Raw genomic sequence first — 19,031 nt, forward strand, 5'->3', positions numbered from 1 at the left:
TTGTCGTTGCTGGACACTGAGCCCGAGAGTGTGGGTGGGGCTGCTGGGGAGGGGACATGCTGTCCTCCCCAACCAGAGCATGTGCGTCGGCCCCAGACTGGGCTTCACCACAGGCAAGCGCCCCCTCCAAACCCCCAGTGGGGTGTGAGGTCGTGGCTCCCCCTCTTACCCTGAAGAGGCCCCCTCCTCCGGGTTTCTAAAACCCTGTGGTCCCGGGCCTGGTGAGGACCCAGGGGAGTGGGTACCCAGGTCCCACCCCGGGACAGGGCTGCACAGGTGTCCCCATGAGTGTCCCCACAGGGGGAACCTGGCCATCTGTCCTTGTGCCCCCGGCTCCAGAAGTGGGTGCCCTCCGCCGGCCGCCGTTCCCCGGTGGTGGCTGGGCGGGCAGGGGCGGGACCCGGCAGCCTGGAGGTCACCAAGAGGCGCCACTGCACCAGCCTGGCCCGCCCCCGGCCCGCCCCCTGCCCCGGGTGGCTCCTTTTAATGGCACAGCGGCGGGGGCTCTCCCGTGGCCCAGCGCAGCCGAGGAGCCGGACCGGCATGTCGGGGACCCGCGCCTCCAACGACCGGCCCCCAGGCTCGGGGGGCGTCAAGCGCGGGAGGCTGCAGCAGGAGGCGGCGGCCACCGGCTCCCGGGTGACCGTGGTGCTGGGCGCGCAGTGGGGGGACGAGGGCAAAGGCAAGGTGGTGGACCTGCTGGCCACGGACGCCGACATCGTCAGCCGCTGCCAGGTGCGGGCCCTCCCCCACCCAGCAAGCCCCCTCCTTCCCTCGGGCCTGGGGCCCTGTCCTCCGATCCCCGGCCTGGACACGCCTCTTGGATGCCTCCCCTCCCTGGACGGCCTCCCCTCGGCCGCCGGACCCTTCTACACGCACACACTCCCCTCCCCCCTCCCCACACCGCCTTTCCCGCCCAGCCCCACCCCTCCAGGCCCTGCGCCAGGGCGGAGCTATAAATGCCTGTGCTGAGCTGGGGACACCCGATCTCCAGGGGGTGGGGTGGGGTGCGCCATGGGCGTGCCGCTGGGCCCTCCGGCGTGGGGGTGGGGTGGGGGCCCAGCTCCTGGCTGGTCTGAGACACCCTCCCTCCTCCCTGTCTGGGCTTGGTACTGGGGCGGGGGGGCAGCCAAGAGCAGGCAGAGGCAGGGGCAGGACCATGGCCTAGGACCAGAAGGAAGACAGGCCAGGGGCAAGAAGGGTCCCCGGCCAGACTCGGGGCAGGGGGTGGCCACGGGTGGCTGGCCAGGGCGACCCAGTGTCTGCCGGTACCACCAGGGAGGCCAGACGTGGGCTCTGTCCCCAAGGGCCCAGGATGACCACTGCCAGCTGTGGGCTGTCCTTGGGGCTGCTCCCTGGGGCCACCACCCCTGTGCCAGGACTGAGAGCTATGCTTAGAGCTGGGGCTTAGAGCTCAGGGCAGAGGGGGCCGGTTTTAAGGTGCATGTTTTGGCTGTGTGGGGTTTGGAGCCATGCCCACAAATGCCGCCCCAAATGGGGAAGGGGCACCCCTGAACTCTTCGTCTGGTGTGGGGCTTCATTCGCAGCTCCTGCCAGGAAGGTTAGGGCGGGGGCCCACTCCCAGGGAAGGACATGGGCCCCACGCTTGGCTCGAAGAACACGCTTGGCTCAGCCGCTCTCTGGGTCACTCCTGTCCCACACAGACAGTGGGTTCTGGAAGGTGCACCCCAGCCTGATAGAGAGACCTCCTACCCTTTCTGCCCCGAGCCAGTGAGCAAGCCCCATCCCGGCCCCAGACAGTCTCCAGGAGCCAGAGGCAGTCTCCGGGTGCCCTGCTGCTTGAGCTAGGGGCCCTTGTCCCTCTGGGCACACGGTGCCGCCGCCCTCCAGGTAACCTGCTGGCTCCAGTGAGCCTCCCAAGTCCGTCTGTGGCCCGTCTCCCTTCTGAAGAGCCCAGAGGGCTTTGTAGGCCATCCTGGCCGCGGAAATGGCTCTGGCGTGGGTCCTCCCTGCTCTGCCACATGGGTCAGCAGGACAGGACCAGCCAAGCACAGAACAGGCGGGAGCCCCGTCACCTGACCTGGGGCCCACGGGGCACCCTCGCCCCTAGCTGACTTCTCAGACTGAGATCAGATGCGTCTCTGCCTGCAGGAGCCCCGGGTGACCTCACAGTGGGGACAACTGGGGGCTGTCCTGGGAGCCCAAGGTGGCTTCTTCCCTCTAGCCTCCAGACAGTGTGGCGGAGCAGGGACACGGAGACCCAGAAAAGCTGAGGAATGAGAAGCAGCAGCCCACCTGGGCCCTCACGTGTGCCACCCACCCGCGGAGACCGCCAGGCTGTCAGGGCATGTGCAGTGAGGGCCCCGTGCTGGCCCTGGGGAAGCTGCCACGACGCTCAAAGTCACGGCTGTGGGTGCAGAGAGCCAGACCCAGCCCTGACCCCAGGAGCCGGCAGCACACGGGAGCAGGGGGCTTCCGGAAGCGGGCATGTGCGGTGGGCATGTGCGGCAGGCAGGAGTTCTCTCTGGGTGGCTGCCTGGAAGGGCTGGAGCTGGCCAGCCCCAGTGACCAGAAGAGTCACCTGGCCTGTCACTTGGGCCCAGGGCTGTCCTGAGTAGCAGCGGGAGTGCCCTCTCCACGCGGCCTCTGCCAGCCCTCACCAGCAGCCGCACCCCCATCCCCTCCCTGCTCCGACTCAGCACCTCTCTGAAGCCCTTCGGGGCCCTCAGCGGTCTAGAGCCAGGCTCCCCCACAGCTGGTTTCTTCCCTGTCAGTCACGTGGGGCCTGTGCTCAGCACCCCAGGATTCCCCCACTGCCTTCCCGACTGTCCAGGGTCTCTGGCTTGGGTCCCTCCTGCGGTTGTCTGTGTCCTTTGGGGGGCAGCCTCCCCTTCTCACTGGAAAGATCGCGCACATCCTGCCTCCCTGTCATTCCCGCAGGACCCCCCAGCCGCCTTTTGTCCCACGCTCTGGGCCTGTGGGGGCTGCTGTGGGGCGCCTGCGGTTGGGGCATGGCAGGGAAGGCCTCCCTTGGCTCATAGCGGTGCAGGTTCCCTCTGGGCCATATCGCGGCGCCCCTGGGGACCGCTGCTGGCATCCCTGTTCTCCACGGGGACTTGGGGCCGGCACACAGCCGTGAGCTCTGCCCTCCCGTCTTAGGAGTCCACACACCTCCCCTGGGCTCTGTCTTCTTCTTCCCTCCTGCTGCTCCCCCTGTCGCCGGCCTGGAGTCGGCCCCAGGCCCACGTAGCCAGCTGCTCACACCCAGTCCTTCCTCCATTTCCAAAGTTATTTTGTCCAGAAGGCTCTGGGGCACCCTGGCCAGGACTGCCACGGTTGGGATTTAAAATTCTCTCCTTTGCAACGGCAGCATCCACGGTACCGGGGTTCCATGGGTGACCGTGTCCAGTTCAAGGGTGCTGTGTTTCTCTCGGTTTCCAGCACAGTCCACATGCGATCACCCATCTGGGGAGCGCACTTGTCTATCCAGCTCATGCCCCGGGAAGGTCCAGCGACCTCGAGCTGCTGGTGGAGAGCTACGGTTCTGTACATGGTGGTCTCACTCTTTGAAGGGCCATGTCCTGCAGATCGTGGGGGCTGGGGGACCTCTCTCGCCATGTGGGCATCAGGAGATACTGAGCCTCACCTTGAATCCCCAGCTGGTCAGGGCCCTCCATGGGACAAGGGGTGGGGAGAGCCTGTTGTCGCTTCCAGAAGCAGGCGTCCCTGCGTGTCCGCGTCCTCTGGTGCTTGGGGGGGGGGCATCCCCCAGCTAACACAGCTCTTGGTGGCCATGGAAGCGTCTCTAATGGGCAACTGTCATCTGCCTGGAGCCCCTGAGCTCTCCCTCCCACTCCTGTGCGGTGCTGAGCCCAGGGCCACTCTGCGTGGGGTTGAGTGAGTGACCGCAGTGGGCAGCAGGCGAGGGAAAGGACTGTGTAGGTGGGTGGACTTCAGGTCAGGTGTCCAGCGTCTCCACCCTGAGAGCAGGCCCCTCGCCGTGTGTCACTCAGGACCCAGACTCAGCCGGACCCCTGCTGCTCCCGGGGCCGGCCAGGAGCAGCAGCTCCCCTGCTCAGACCAGGGCTGGGGATGGACGCAGGCAGAGGAGCTGCTCCCTCTCCAAGAGCTGGACTGGGGAGGCCAGCGGGCTCTGTAGCTGCGGGGGGGCAGGCGGGCAGAGCTGTCAGAGAAATGAGATCAGGAATGTTGGGGAGAAGGGGAGTCTGGAGCTCACGGGCCTGGGGCCCCTCGAAGCTGATGGGGCTGGGGGGTGCATCACAGGACAGATGACCAGGCTAGTGCCTCCCTGGGAATCAGGGCCGAGGGCATGGTGGCCAAAGGAGCCGTCCAGAACAGTGGAGACGCATATTGTTGGGGGTTCAGGGAAATGGGAGGGGTGGGGCCCCTGGCAGATCAGAGGTCAGCGGAAGGCCATCCACACGGACACTGGCAGGGCACTCAGGACGAGGGCTGGCGCACCGAAGCAGGAAGGGGACAGATGCCGGCGTGCGAGGGTGCACATGTGGGAGACGGGGGTTGCAGAATGTGCTCCGCGGGGAGCCCTGAGGAGATGGCGCAGCCCTGGGGAGTGGGGTGGGAGCCCCAGGGGCACCCTTGAACCCCCTGCAGTGTGCCCCCCGACACACTCGCTGCTCACCCTGCCCCGTTGCCTCCAAAGAGGGGCGAGAGCCCCGACCAGCGAGTGGACCCTCTGAGCCGGCTGAGCGGGTGCCTGACCCGACTTGGGGACCGAAGGCCTGCCCTCTGCACAGCCCCACCGCCTGCCCTGTTGCTGCAGGAGCAGGTCCCCCAGACCGGGGGCTCCACAGAGGGCAGCAGAAAGGGGAGGCCGGGAAGATGCCTCTCACGGGCTCTCTGTCCACCAGGTCTTGGGGCCCAGTGGGACGTCAGAGCTGGCTCTCAGGGCTGCACGGCCTCGAGGTGCCCAAGAGAGTGGCTGAGGCCATGCTCTCTCGCTGCCAGGTGGGGACCAGAGAGGGCGTCTGCACTGTGTGGCTCCTGGCCACCGCTTACACTCCCACAACGGGCCTTGTGTGTATCTCAGACTGGGCAGTCCCTGGGGAGGGCTTCCTGTGCCTGGGCCCCGCTTTCCCTGGTCCCAAGGAGAGTGGGCCCGCTGGTCTTCTTCAGGGACAGGAAGGTTCAGAGCTGCCCAGGTTTCTGAGTGGGCCGGCCTTGGTCCTATTCCTGGGTCCAGGAGTGAGAGCCCCCTTTTCTGCCTCCAGTGGGGCAGCTGGCTGGGGCTTCCGCAAGGTTCGGGCAGCGTGGCGGGAGTGGCTTCGGAGTCCGTGGTGGGTCCGGAGCTGGGCCTGACCCAAGGCTCTGCCACAGAGGGAGGACCTGGAGGCAGGCAGAGCCCTGGAGGGCCCATCCCGAGCCCTGCCTCTGTGCCCGGCTCCCGCCTGACTTGGCCTGTCCCCTGGGGTACAAAGGTAAGAGGAGGCCTGCTCCAGGGAGCCGTGGGGCAGACCGTGAACAGATCTGGGAGTCGCCCCAGGCTGCCCTGAGTTCCAGGATGGTCCTCGCTCACTCTCTCGGGCCCAGAGCGTGGAACCTCCAGAGCCTGCCTCCTAGGCTGAGCCGCCCAAGAGGGAACGGGGCCAGGCCAGGTCGGATGTTCACACCTGCTCTCCCGGGGCCCCTGGACGAGCTCCTCCATTCACGTGGTTTTCCAAACGGGGCTGGAACTGGGGCAGCTGCACCCCCAGCCCGAAGGCCCCCAGGCCCGGTCCTCTTTGGGCCGCAGGGGGCAGGTGGCAGTGGGGCTGAAGCCTAAGGAGGGCGCGTGGGGTGTCCCTGCCCGCATCTCACACCCTGCCCACATGCCACCTGGGGAAGGTGGACGGTGGTCTCTGGGACCATCACCCTGAACCTCGGCAGAGCTGCTGGGAGATGCTCCCCACAGGTCAGCAGGCCCTGGGCTCAGCGTCCTGGGGTGAGCTCCTGCCCCCTGGGAGTGGACTGGGGTCTGAGGCCTGGGCCCTGCCGCTGGCCCGAGTCATCTGATGCCCACTGGGCCACAGTGGCCTGTGCTGTTCCTAGTGCCCGTGTTTACCCCACACAGAGGCGGGGGTGTGCTTCACAGTGCTTCTGGTCTCCGCGTGTGTCCTCAGGCCAACCGACACTGGCCCCGAGCACTGGGAGAGCAGGCGGCGGGAGGGGGACTGTCCAGCCCGGCTGTGGCAGGTGCGAAGCCGCTGTGGGGGGAAGGCACCGGCAGGGAGACAGGGGTGCTGCGCCCCAGAACAGCCTGGATCCTGCCCTGAACGCCCGCTCTTGGGACTGAGGTCCTCCCCTTTGCCAATGGAGACCCCGCCCCCAGCACCCCTCGCACGAGACAGGATCCTGGCTGGGGTGCCCATGCGCGGGGAGTCGGCGGACAGATGTGGGGGTGAGGGCAGAGCAGGGTGGGGTGGGTGTGTGCCTCTGAGCCCCCCGCCTCCCCGGCCGTGTCTCCCCCACCCCACCAGCGTCCGCCCACGTCCTCCCCCCCGCCCCCCCGGGGCCCCTTCCCGCACCTCCTCCCCGCGCAGCCCAGCGCCTCACCTGCCACTGCCGTCTCTGTCCGGAGCCCCCGGGGCCTGGAGCTGCCTGTCCGCCCTTGCTCGTGGGGTGGCCCCCGGGCTCCCAGGCCCCCACAGGCCCCTTTGTCCTTCCCGTCTGCTCCCCGCAGCCCACCCGTATCCACCATCATTCCCCCAGAGGCTGCGGTCAGTTCCCATAGCCAGTGACCTGGGAGCCCCAGGGCAGCTCGGCTCCCACCGGTGACGGGGCGCTGTGGGGGGGGCATGGTCACAGTAGGGTGTCAAGCGCACGCCTAGACTGCGGGGACCCCGGGCGTCTGTCAGAGATGCCCTCCACGCCACGTCGGGGGCAGCAGGATCAGACGCACCGGACTGTCCACGTGCATTCCAGACCCGCAGTGCTCGGGCGTCTGGGCCCTCCGCGGACCCGGCTTCCAGCAGGAGCACCCTGGGCAGCTGGCAGAGCTCACAGGGTGGAGACGGGGAGCAGGGCGCTGTGGACGTCGGGGAGAAGCATTCAGACCTTAACCCCACTGCTTCACATACCGAGGCCTGACGTGAGGTCCGGGAGCGAAAGCCACTGGGCCTGGGGTCTCTGCTGTCACCCCGAGCGCCCAGCCGCCCCCCGCGCGAGCTGTTTGGGTGCAGAAACTGGGAGACATAAATTTCATCCAGATTCTCTGGGAGGAACAGGTGCTCCCGGATGGCAGATGCGGGGAGGAGGCCACGGTCACTCAGCCCTGCCTGGAATGGGCAAGACTAAGGCCACCAAGAGCCCGCGGCCCAGGGCCCTCCTCTTCGAAGCAGGAGGACAGGCTTGTGTGGCAAGAACTGGGCCTTGGCCTGGAGGGGCCCTGTGGATAAGCCCATGTCTCTGTGGGAACTCAGGACGGGAAGGTGGGGCTGGGCTGAGCACAGGGCACGGGCACGGGCCAGCATGCTTCCCCACCCAGGGGCACTCCCAAGGGTCCTGTGTGGCACACTGTGGGGGGGGCACCGTGTCCTCTGTTGGTGGGAACAGCAGGCTGGGCACCCCTCCTGGGACTAGATCTCCCTGGACCCCCCAACCCCCTCAGCCAGCCCCAGGCCCTACCAGCAAGAGTCCCACAAAGAAAGGACCCTGTCACCCGGGTGTCCCCCAGGACAGAGCTAGACTCAGAGCCGTGTTTTCCTTCTTATTCTTAGACGGCAGGCCAGGTGGAGTGGCCCCTGCTCAGGGGCCTGGGGGCACCGGCCTTGTGGCCAACGGCTACACCTGTCCCTCACCTCGTCCCAAACAACGGTGCTGTCTAGCCCGACCTCTGCCGCAAGGGAGCTTGGGCTGTGGGGGCCTGGATTTGTGCTTCCCGGAGAGGCTGGCCCCTCATTCCTGCATCAGAGGAGGGCCCTCCGGAGGGGCTCGTAGAGGGGGCCTGTGCCAAGCCAGCCTCCTCGGGGCATCAGCGTGGGCCCATGGGATGGTCCTGGGCCAGGGGCCGGGGGGCAGGGACCAGCCCGGGTCCCCTCCAAGCCAGTCCCCTGGCCGGGCCTCTGCACCTCCTCTGTGGCGTGGGCCGGTGACCCGGTGCACCCAGATGTGCATCAGAGCCAACCACGGCTCCAGAGGCCCCCAAGTCCAAGTGAGGGCAGTGTCCCACACGCCCTGGGGGACAGAACCACTGCCCTAAGCCACCTGTGTTCAGAGCTAGTCCAGAGCAAGGCTGGACGGGCCCTCCCGGGCAGGCCAAGCCCTGAGGCTCCCGCATACTCATCGGGGTTCTGTTCCCAGGGTGGCAACAACGCCGGGCACACCGTGGTGGCGGACGGCAGGGAGTACGACTTCCACCTGCTGCCCAGCGGCATCATCAACTCCAAGGCCGTGTCCTTCATCGGTGAGTGCCGGCGGCCCGGGGCCCCGCGTGTGTTGGCAGCACAGGCCAGGGCGTCATCCGGCCCAGGGTGCCCCTGCATGTGGGGCTGGACACAGCAGGAGTGCTGGGCTGGCTCACGGGTGGGGATCCTGTCCTGGCGGCCGCCCAGCCTGGGCCAGAGGGACCGAGGGCGGGAGGCCCCACAGAGCTCTGTGTGCGAGCTGTGTGCACGTATGGGAGTAACCGTGTGTGGGTGTGAGTCCGTGAGCAGGTGTGCTGTGTGGACAGGTGTGCAGGCCGGGGTGTGTGTGTGTGTGCGCGCGCGCGCACGTGCAAGCGTGAGCAGGGGCTGGACTCCTGCCACACGGGCGGATGCCCAGCCTGCTGGCTCCCCTTGCCTCCCCCTCCCCACAGCACCCCTGCCCTGGCTGGGGCCTTCCCTGCCCTCCAGGGTCCCTCCAGCCTCTAGGACTGTGGGGTTTCCTGCTCTCTCGCTCGCTCTCTCTGCCCCTCTCCCCTCCCTCCCTCCCCCGCCAGCTCTACACGGAGCCTCCCTGGCCTAGAGCAGCACCCCCAACCCAGATGCCCTCCTGCAGCGTCCAGGACACTTCCTCTGGCTCTTTCCGGGCCTGACCAAGACCACCACGCGCCTTCTCTGGGCCCAACGCCGTGTCGGGAAGCCCAGTGAGGGCACAGGGCTGCCGAAGGGAGGGGGTGTTGGCTGAGGGGCCGCGTGCGGTCAGGCTGCGCAGGGGGACACACCCGGGCTGCCGTGTGGGCGAGGACAGCACAGTGACACCGGGGTTCACCCAGAGTAGGGCTCGGGGGAGGCTCTCCTGCAGCCTTCTCCTGGCCCAGCCTCATCTGCTGGGCCCTGCGCCCCAGTTGGTGGGAAGCGAGGCCAGGGAGGCCCTACTTGGAGCTGGGGTGAGTCAGGGTCAGCAGCCGGAGCCCAGGCTGTGTGGTCGAGGGGGCGCCTGGCAGCGTGCTCGGCAGGGGGCGAACATGCCCGAACTCAGCTGCCCCTCGGCTTGCGACACTCCCCGGGCCCCTGCCATGTGGCCACTTCAGGACACCCTGGCATTTAGGTGACCTTTTGTACTTGGCGTGGCTTGCACAGTCTGAGCCACTGCCATCTGGACCCACATCCTGTCTCCCTTGGCAGAGCCTACGCCACCGCCACCGGCAGCCCTCGTGGGGACCAGGGGGGCGGGGCAGGGGGAGGGCTCCTCCTGGGAAGACAGCAGGTGGCCCGGCTGGCTGCCTTCCTTCTAAGAGAAAAGGGACAGCATTTCGCTTTGGCCTGGACCCCGCGCTAACATGCTGTGTGACCTGGGGCCGGTCGTCTTCATTCTGTGGGCCTCAGTCTGTCCCTGTGAACGATGTCCACAGATGGCATTTCAGCGTCCCAAGCAGGGAAGGCACGGCTCCCCAGAGGCCCTGCTCGGGCCGGGAAGGGTCTTTCACACCATTTTCACACCACTCGAGTGGCCAGCTTCCTGAGGCTTCCGCGCTGTTGAAGTTCAGCATGGTTCCGCTCCGGGGCTCGGTCCTCACTCCTGGCAGTGCCCTCCGCTGTTCGCTGGGACGCCTCTGCTCTCGGGCTCTGCACCTGCGTCTGTTGCTTTGGTTTCGGCCGCTTCTCCTGCCGTGACACACTCCTTATAAACCCACCAGCTAGCCGCTTCGACACGCAGAGCTCAGTGCCGTGAAGCTCACTCACTCTGCCCGTCTCCAGAACTTTCCATTTCCCCAGCCTGAAACTATCCCCATTCAACACGAACCCTGTCCCCCTCCCCAGCCCCTGGCATCACCCCTCCTGTCCCTGTGAATCGGACTCCTCTAGGGACCCCCATGAGTGGAATCACACAGGGTCTCCGTCCTTTGGACCTGCCTGTGTCACTCGGCACAGTGTCCTCGAGGTCCGTCCGTGTTGTCGCAGGCGGCAGAATCCCCTCCAACGCACGCTGCCACGGCCGCCGTGCGGCTCAGTCCCCTGTGCTGTGTTGCAGGCAACGGGGTGGTCGTTCACTTACCCGGCTTGTTCGAAGAAGCAGAAAAAAATGAGAAGAAAGGTAACTCGGAGTCGGCACACACGCACCCTGGCCTGGGCCAGTCTCCAGCAGTGCGGTGGCCAGCGCCTCCTGCGCGGGTTCTTGGGGGGTGGGGGGGTCTCTTTCCCCAGCTCAGCAGACCTGTGCAGAAAGCTGGGTCTGCACTCGGGATGCGAGGCCTGAAGCATGGCTGTGGGCCTCAGTGTTTACGGGAAGTTTTCAGGACTCTGGGGACAGGGGACATCCGGAGGATCCCACTCAGGAAGTCTGGAAGGGGCCCTGGGACCTAGAATTTGATGACGCTTCCCAGGACACCTGATGTCCGACCAGGCTGGGGAACCATTGGGCCAACCACGCCTACAGGGAAAGATGTGGCTCCTGGGGGTTCCTGGGGCCAGGAGGCAAGCAGTGACCAAGCCCACGGGCCAGGGTGTCTGGGCAAGCTGTCCCCCAGGAAGACTGTCTAGAGGGGGAAGCAGGGCCAGGCCTCTGGGCTTGAGTTGCAGACAGGAGCGGGAAGGGAGAACAGGAACCGACCCTGGGCCTGAGCACCAGGAAGTACCAGGACAGAGGTCCCGCAGGGGGGTGGGGGTGAGACTCCCGGCCTTCAGCAGGTAGAGGGGCCATGAGGGGAGGGCCCACCCACATGATCTTTGTGGACTCTTGCCCTGGGTGGGAGCTGGGCTGGCTGCCCAGCCTTGGCCGCGCTGCCCGGGGTGGCTGACCGCCTGCCGTGTGACCGCAGGGCTGAAGGACTGGGACAAGAGGCTCATCATCTCCGACCGCGCGCACCTCGGTGAGCACCAGCACCACCGCCTGCCGCGGGAACAGCCGCCCCTCCCCCGCACACTGAGCCCACGTAGCCCCATGGGGCCTTCTCCGAGAACTGCCAAGTAGGCAGGGGGTTGGAATCACGGTCCCCACTGGCAGATGGGAAAGCTGAGGCCCAAAGGAACTCCCGGTCACATGTGAGCATGCGTTGGGCAGAGGCAGATTCTAGTGTGTCCCCTTTCAAACTGGACCACCTGTCCTGGGCAGCCCGGGCACGGGCAGGGGAGCCCCATAACCCGGTGTCTGTCTCTCGCCCGGGCACTCTCACCGGGCCGCGCAGTGTTTGACTTTCACCAGGCCGTCGACGGGCTGCAGGAAGTGCAACGGCAGGCCCAGGAGGGCAAGAAGTGAGTATCTCCAGGGGCTCCTCGCGTCTCAGTGGCTCTCGAGTCTGGGAGCTCTGCAGTGTGCCAGCTGGGGGGACGGGGTCCCCTTGAAGCCATCATGACCATAGACCCCCAGCACAGCCTGACCCCATACACAGCCCCCCCCCCCAACCCTGCCCCACAAGCACACACAGCTGTGACTTTGTCCTCCGAAGATATTTATGAAAATGTGCAGGGCGCTGGTTCTCCAACCAGGACAGGGTGAAGCCAGGGGCATCCTGCCCCACCGAGCGACATGCTCACTGGCCACCTGAGTGCACGCAGGCCCATTGCGTGTGCACGCGCAGACCACACACACACTCATAGCTACAAGTGCCAGGTGGAAGCTGAGTGGGCCGTTCACTGAGCCCAGGTTGAGGGCAGTGGCCGCCAGTGGGCACAAGGTGGACATGGCCAGTGTGCCCAGCCCCTGGGGAGGCAGCCGCTGGCAGACCCAGACTGCAGCGTCCTCTGCGCCCGGCCAGGGGGAAGCTGGGGCCCAGAGCAGGCAGGACATCAGAAAGCCGAGGCATGGAAAGCCCAGATTCCTGACCGACAACGGAGGGACCAGTGGGGTTTCACAGCCGTCCCAGACTGCAGGTGCTGCCCTGGGACCGTTCCTCCCAGCTCAACCCTGTTTATAACAGGGGCGCTGCCTGGCACCCTGAGCGCCCGGGTGGTCCAGGCCCCAGCAGCCCCCCAGGCTCACGGCCACCTGTCTTTCAGTATCGGCACCACCAGGAAGGGCATCGGACCTGCCTACTCTTCCAAGGCCGCCCGCATGGGCCTCCGTGTCTGTGACCTCCTGTCGGACTTCGATGAATTTTCCGCTAGGTACCGGCGCCGCGCGCAGCCTGAGGGGGGGACTGCAGCTGGAGCTGCGGGCGCGGACACCAGGCGGGGCGCGGGGTCGCAGTCACTGGTGTCCCCGCAGATTCAAGAACCTGGCCCGCCAGCACCAGTCCATGTTCCCCAGCCTGGAAGTGGACGTCGAAGGGCAACTCAAAAGGCTCAAGGTAGAGCAGAGGCGAGGCGCGGCGGGGCGGGGCAGCAGTGGGGACCGGTGGGGGGAGCTCGGCGGGAGGGTGCACCGCGTGGCGTGGCGTGGCCCCGGACAGCGGCGGGGGCGGGGCCGGGGAGCGGCAGGCCCGCCCCACAGAGGTGCAGCTCCGCTGTCAGACGCCCTTGGAACGCGCAGGGACATATTGTCCCAGGTACTGGCTGGCCCTCTCAGGGACCACAGGCCTCCTGTGCAAACCCAGGCCACTGAGGGCAGGAGGGTCCCCCCCTCACCGGAGGCCAGGGGATCAGGGGACCAGGAGACATTTCCCGGGATGTGCTGGGGAAAGACGCTGTCCCTGTCCTACTTGGGGTAGCGGATAGAGGTGGCCTTGCTGACACAGAGCGGCAGCACAGGGTGAGGAGAACACAAAGCCCTTCCTCGGTTTAATCCCCTCTTTGAAGGCATGTCTCCACATACAGTCACCTTCTGAGCTGCTGGGGGTCAGGACTTCAACAGATGAACCATGGACAGAGTTGGGGGTGGGGGACAATTCAGCCCGTGGATGCAGGAGGAGGCCACTGCGAGCCTCGCAGACAAGACCCAGACGGGCTGGAGGCTAGGGGCCGTTTCACATCTCGGGACAGGCTTGCAGGGCACGCCCCTTTCGGGAAAGGAATGCCCTAGAACTTCAGGCTGTCCGGAGGGGCCTGGCTCCCACCCCCAGCCTCCTCTGCCTGCCCCTCAGGGCTTTGCTGAACGGATCCGACCCATGGTGCGAGACGGCGTCTACTTTATGTACGAGGCGCTCCATGGCACCCCAAAAAAAATCCTCGTGGAAGGTGCCAACGCAGCGCTCCTTGATATTGACTTCGGTAGGTCCCCAGCCTGGCTGATCTCCATGAAACCCCCTTTCCTGCTTGCTGGGGACCAGGCTGGCCACTGCCCTCTGCCAAGCCAGAGCCCGGGGCCAGCATGGTCCGCAGGGTGGCGGGCAGCCCCTGACCGGCTCTCTTGCAGGGACCTACCCCTTTGTGACGTCCTCCAATTGCACTGTGGGCGGCGTGTGCACGGGCCTGGGCATTCCCCCACAGAACATAGGCGAGGTCTACGGCGTGGTGAAGGCCTACACCACACGCGTGGGCATTGGGGCGTTCCCCACCGAGCAGATCAATGTGAGTCTCCATCCCAGCAGGACCACAGCAGGGGGACACAGAGCCATGCGGGTGCCCAGGGGTGGGGTGTGCAGAGACACACAGGGCAAGTGCGGAAGCAGGCGGCCACAGGTGCGTGCGAGGTGGCGCGTTCCAACAGCCCCGCACCACGCAAGCTCCCGGGGACCCGCTTTCTCCAGGAAGCACCGCAGGCAAGCCGCGTGCCTCACGGCCCCTCAGAGCACCCCAGGTGGTGCGGCTCAGGGGCCGTCTTGGGAGTCCCTTCGGCATTGAGGGCCCAAGGCTCTGGTCCTGAGCAGAGGTGTGTGAGGCCAGTGTGGGAAGGAGGGGGAGGCAGCGGAGAGAAGCACTGAGCTCAGAAGCGAGGCGCAGACTCCCCCCTTCATGCGCCGTGGACCTGCTCTGTCACGCAGGAAATCGGAGACCTGCTACAGAGCCGTGGCCACGAGTGGGGGGTGACCACGGGCAGGAAGAGGCGCTGCGGCTGGCTAGACCTGATGATTCTCAGATACGCGCACATGGTCAACGGCTTCACCGCGTAAGCAGCCCTTCCCACATGTGTGATGCTGGGGTGCTGGCCACAGACTCCCCCACCCACCCCACAGCGGGGCCACAACGGCGGGCGACACGCGAGCCGGCCATCAGCTCCTGAGCTTGAGCAGGGAAGGGGGCGGCCCAAGGGCATCCTGGCGCCCAGAGGCTAAGGTCGATCGTCTAGAGAGGGAGTGTGAGCCTGGCACCAAGGGCCTCCACCGTGGCCCTCGTGGACACACCACCTTCTCCGTGGGCCCTGGCCAGGCCTGACTGTCAAGAACTCCGTTAGGTCTGCTGGGGTGTGGGGCTGGGCGGTGGGAGAGCAACTGTCCCCACACTGGGGCCAGGGGGCGAAGAGGTCGCACTCTCAGCACTGAGGTGCCTGCCGCGGCTGCAGCAGAGCTGAGGACCGGGGCGGCCACGTGGGTGCAGGACGCGTAGAGACCCGCCCACGAGGGCCTGCGAGGGAGAAAGGAGTGAAGGCGGACAGGGGCTGAGCCGGTTGAGAACGGTGGCTCCACAGTCCCTGGGTGTCCCTGGGGCTGCTGGCCACAGAGACCCCACACGCAGCCCTGTCAGAGGGCCACTAGGGCCAGGGCCACGGGAACGGGGTCTCATGGGGGTGCGCCCAAGGGGAGGAGACCTCAGCCAGGCAGAAGCCATGCCCCCAAGCCCGGCCACGGGTTTCTGGGCTCACCGCATCTACACTCGCTGGCGGCCGTCAGTAGAGGGGACACGCGGGTGTGCAGGCTTCTGCAGCGCAGCTCCATCTGCTGGCTTGGGGACAGGCTGGCCTTGACAAAACTAGACATCCTGGATGCCCTGGACGAGGTGAAGGTCGGCGTCTCATACAAGCTGAACGGAAAAAGGATCCCCTATTTCCCAGGTACGGGGAGGTGGTGGCTTTTCTGTCTGTTGCATGGGAAGAGAAGGGGTGGGTCTGCAGACTGGGGGGGCCCGAGGGAGCCAGCCCCCGCTCACTCCAGACCCTGGGGACGCTCAGGCACTGCCGAGGCCCAGCTCCTGGGCGCCCTGGAAGCTCCCTGGACAGGCATGGACTGCTTTGTGCAAACGTAAAGACGACGGTCTTACCAAAGAAAACATGGTTTTCAGTTATTACTATGCGCCCCTTCTTTTAGAAAGCACAAACGCGTTTTTTCTTGGATCTCCCAGTTCCCGTTCTGACTGCACTCCCCCTAGCAGCCCTGTCCTCTGAGCACATGTGTAGACCCCCCAAGTCCTCTTGGCCTGCATCCCCTGACCCTACTGACCCGACCTTGGAGAAGGCCCAGGGATCCAGTGCCCTGGGGAGCGTGCAGAGAAGACCCTGCGACAGACGTGTCCCAGCACCTTCCATCAGTGAGGGATGGCTGGCCTCTACTGTGTCATGTGCTGGGAGCCACAGACTCCTGGCTAGAGCAGGGTCCTTGCCCTGGGAACAGGACAGAGATCTTTCAGGATCCCTTCATGCTTCAGGACCCTTTAGTTTCCAAGTCACGGGGAAGGGGGTGCCTGGTGGGGCTCAGTCTGTTAAGCATCTCTTGATTTTGGCTCGGGGCATGATCTTGGGATTATGAGATCGAGCCCCGAGTCAGGCTCTGAGCTCAGGGCAGAGCCTGCTGGAGATTCTCTTCCTCTGCCCCAGCCCCTGTACGCGCTCTCTAAATAAATGGGTAAATAAAATCTTAAAAGAATTTCCAAGTGAGGGCCATGGAATTCCTCAGCTGAGTCACCTGCGGGCGTTCTAGCAGACCCCTTATCAAGTCCATGTGCAGGGGGGTCTGGAAGGGCTGCAGCCCATGTCCGAGGGCCATTCCCCACCCCCCGGCGCAGCAAACAGGACCGCATGCCTTCCCCTGGCTGACCACGGTGGCAAGCAGGCCCCCCAGTGGACGACCCGAGCACCAGCACCTTGGGAACATGGTGCCCGTGGTGCCCGCCCCCCACCCCGCCCTGTCTCCCCAGCGAACCAGGAGATACTGCAGAAGGTTGAAGTTGAGTATGAGACGCTGCCCGGGTGGAAGGCAGACACCACGGGCGCCAGGAAGTGGGAGGACCTGCCCCCGCAGGCCCAGAACTACGTGCGGTTCGTGGAGAATCACGTTGGAGTGGCAGGTAGGTGCCCGTGTCCCGGCCACCGCCCTGCCCTCTGCCCCCCACCTCCGGGGCTGAGCGACCCTGTTCCCTTCCAGTGAAATGGGTTGGTGTTGGCAAATCAAGGGACTCGATGATCCAGCTGTTTTAGGCAGACTGCGCTGGCCGAGCGGTCCCCAGCGGTCCTGTCCCCCCTCGACAGCCAGAGTCAGCGCCTGGAAGGAAGAAGCAGGAAAACTATTTTCTGTACTTTGGTATTTCTCGCTAAGCCTTCAGCTCACCACAGGCTTCTACAGTGGTCCGAGCATCTGACAGCCCGCGTCATGTCCATTTTCTCTTTTTAAACTCTGCTACTGAAAACGAGCAGGAGCACTCCAAACCGAGAACTTTGATGGCACATTGGTAGTCACATGGTTGTACGGCCAGCGGGAGCCACTTAGTAATAAACATAGCCAGGAGCCACTGAACCGTGGCGATCAGTCTGTGTCTGCTTCTGACTGTCCTTTCCTTTTGACTTTACTGGGGACAGTGGACTGGGCGATGCAAGTTTCTGGGATCACAAAGCCAAGCTGTTTGGTTGCTCAGACAGGAACGGACCCAGGCAGGCGAGACCACGGGCCTTCAGTGCGTCCCAGAAGGGAACCGTTACAGAAATGCCCCCTTGAACTCTAAGCCTAGTGCCAGGGCCGGGGGCAGCCCCCGGCAGCCCCCAGCAGCCCCTCTTCACCTCGGCTGCACACACCTGCCCTCATCCCTCCGGAGGCCACTGGACTGAATAAGCGACTTAAGTGGCCACAGCTGCATGAGCTTACGGTGTTCTCCACTAGAAGCTGAGTGACCTCCTTGAACAACTCTTCCAGGTCTGGGTCAATTTAGAAAAATAACTGCCCCTTTGCTATCATTTGAGAGAGGGAAGGAATTAGGGAGGACCCTTCTAATTCAGGGTTCAATCCCAGCCTCGGAACCCTGACGCTGTCATCTGGGCTTCAGGAAATGGGTGGAGGGCCCACGGGGCTTTCTTCCCAGGCAGCACCCGGGTGCAGCGGGCTCCAGTCCGGCGGGAGATGCTAACCACGTGACAGGATCTTTAGGGCGCAGGCTCCATCCGGAAAGTCCTGGGACCTCACGCACACCCGCGAACTGCTCCAGGCAGTGCCCGCAACAGTCGTGAGGGATTTCCTCAGGAGGAGCTACGACCAGTTTCTCTGGGCTGCCAGTCAGCGAGGAGCAATGCTACTTGGAGGCGGGGGCGAGGGGCACCAGCAGAAACTGTTGAGTTTTCCCAGAATCACTTCTTTCCACGGTGTGTCGAGAGGGGCAGGTGTCGGGTCTTCGGGAAAGAGAGGTCGTCCCCTCCCCTGCACGGGAGCCCACACGATCTCTGCAGAGACGGCTGCCTGGCCGCGTCTTGCCACAGCACAGGTGCACGCCTCTGGCCGCGAACCAGAGTACGCATTTTTCGGAAGAAAATCGTACATTCCGTGTAAACACTCCCGGCGAGGCTTTGCAAGGTTACCCCGCAGTTTAAATCAGCTGCAGAAAAGGCTTCCAAGCCTCTACCTTGCAGGGGCTGCCGAACCCCGCGCGTGAGGGCGCACTGGGGATGCTCCCCTACCTCAAGACAGAACCTCGGGGGGGGCGGCCTCGGGCGGCGTCCCCGCGGCCCCGCAGCGCTGCGCAGGCCGCCGTCCGCGGACCAGGATTCTTCCCTGGCCCCGACCTCCGGCCCCCGGCGGCCGCTTCTCCAGCCCCAGGTGTGCCCAGGGCTGGAGGCGGTAAGGCGCGGTCTCGGCGGCGCCCGAGGAAGGACGAGCGGGTGGTGCCCGCGGCCAACGCACGACCGTGTCCACAGACCGGCAGGCGGACGGCGGCCTTCGTCACAGCCCAGGCGCCCAGCGGCCGGGTCCGCCGGTCCACGCGCACCCCGGGCCGCGCGCCCCGACGGAGCCGCCGCGCTGCGGGGCCCGAGGGCGGAGCCGCGTGTGTCGCGGCGCCCGCACGTGCGCTTGCAGGGCGGGGTGGAGCGGGCGCCGTCCGGGCCTCGGCGCGTGTCCGCCGGGCGGGTGCGGGGCAGGGCAGGGGCGCGGCGGGCGGGGCGGGGCTGCACCGGGGAAGCTGCGCGCCTGCCTCCGCGGCCCGGGCTCGTCCCGCCCTGCGGCCCCGAGGCGACCTTCCCGCCCGCCGGGAGGGCCGCGCCGCCGCTGCACCGGGTAGCGGGAGCCGAGTCCGCGCCGACCCCGGCCCCGGAGCGCGCCGCCGCCGGGCCGTGCTTCCAGGCTGAGCCGGGCCCCCGCGGACGCCGCGGTCCGAGCCGCACGGAAGGGCCTCGGGCTGCTGACCCGCGTCTTCCCGGCACGAGCGGCGGGGCCGCTCCCGCCTCCGTCCCGCAGGTTCAGGCCGCGGCCGCGCTCCCTCCGCGGCTGCGCACCGGCCGCACCGGCCCCGCGCGCGGCAGCTCCGCTCTAGCGGCGGCGGGACGGAGACCGGGGCGCCGGCGAGGGGGCCGGGGCGGCAGCGGCGGCCACAGGCCGGCCGGGCCCCCGACGCCCCTCGGCCCCGCCGGGCGCGCGCGGACACACCGCCGCCGGAGCCCCGCCGAGCCCCGCACGACCGCAGCCC

At 66.3% G+C, this 19,031-nt stretch overlaps 1 protein-coding gene across 1 annotated transcript; it reads left to right on the forward strand.

Moving 5' to 3' along the window:
• Positions 1 to 457: 457 nt before the first annotated feature.
• Positions 458 to 18,351, forward strand: ADSS1 (adenylosuccinate synthase 1). The gene is made up of 13 exons (XM_059374135.1): positions 458 to 735; positions 8,278 to 8,380; positions 10,372 to 10,434; positions 11,159 to 11,209; positions 11,525 to 11,591; positions 12,336 to 12,443; positions 12,544 to 12,625; positions 13,358 to 13,484; positions 13,630 to 13,784; positions 14,198 to 14,322; positions 15,107 to 15,204; positions 16,284 to 16,433; positions 16,511 to 18,351. Exons 1-13 carry the CDS (start codon positions 487 to 489, stop codon positions 16,561 to 16,563), a joined length of 1,431 nt encoding a protein of 476 aa, XP_059230118.1. The 5' UTR covers positions 458 to 486; the 3' UTR covers positions 16,564 to 18,351.
• Positions 18,352 to 19,031: the final 680 nt, after the last annotated feature.

Source organism: Mustela nigripes, chromosome 13, assembly GCF_022355385.1.
Source record: "Mustela nigripes isolate SB6536 chromosome 13, MUSNIG.SB6536, whole genome shotgun sequence".
Lineage (NCBI taxonomy): Eukaryota > Metazoa > Chordata > Mammalia > Carnivora > Mustelidae > Mustela > Mustela nigripes.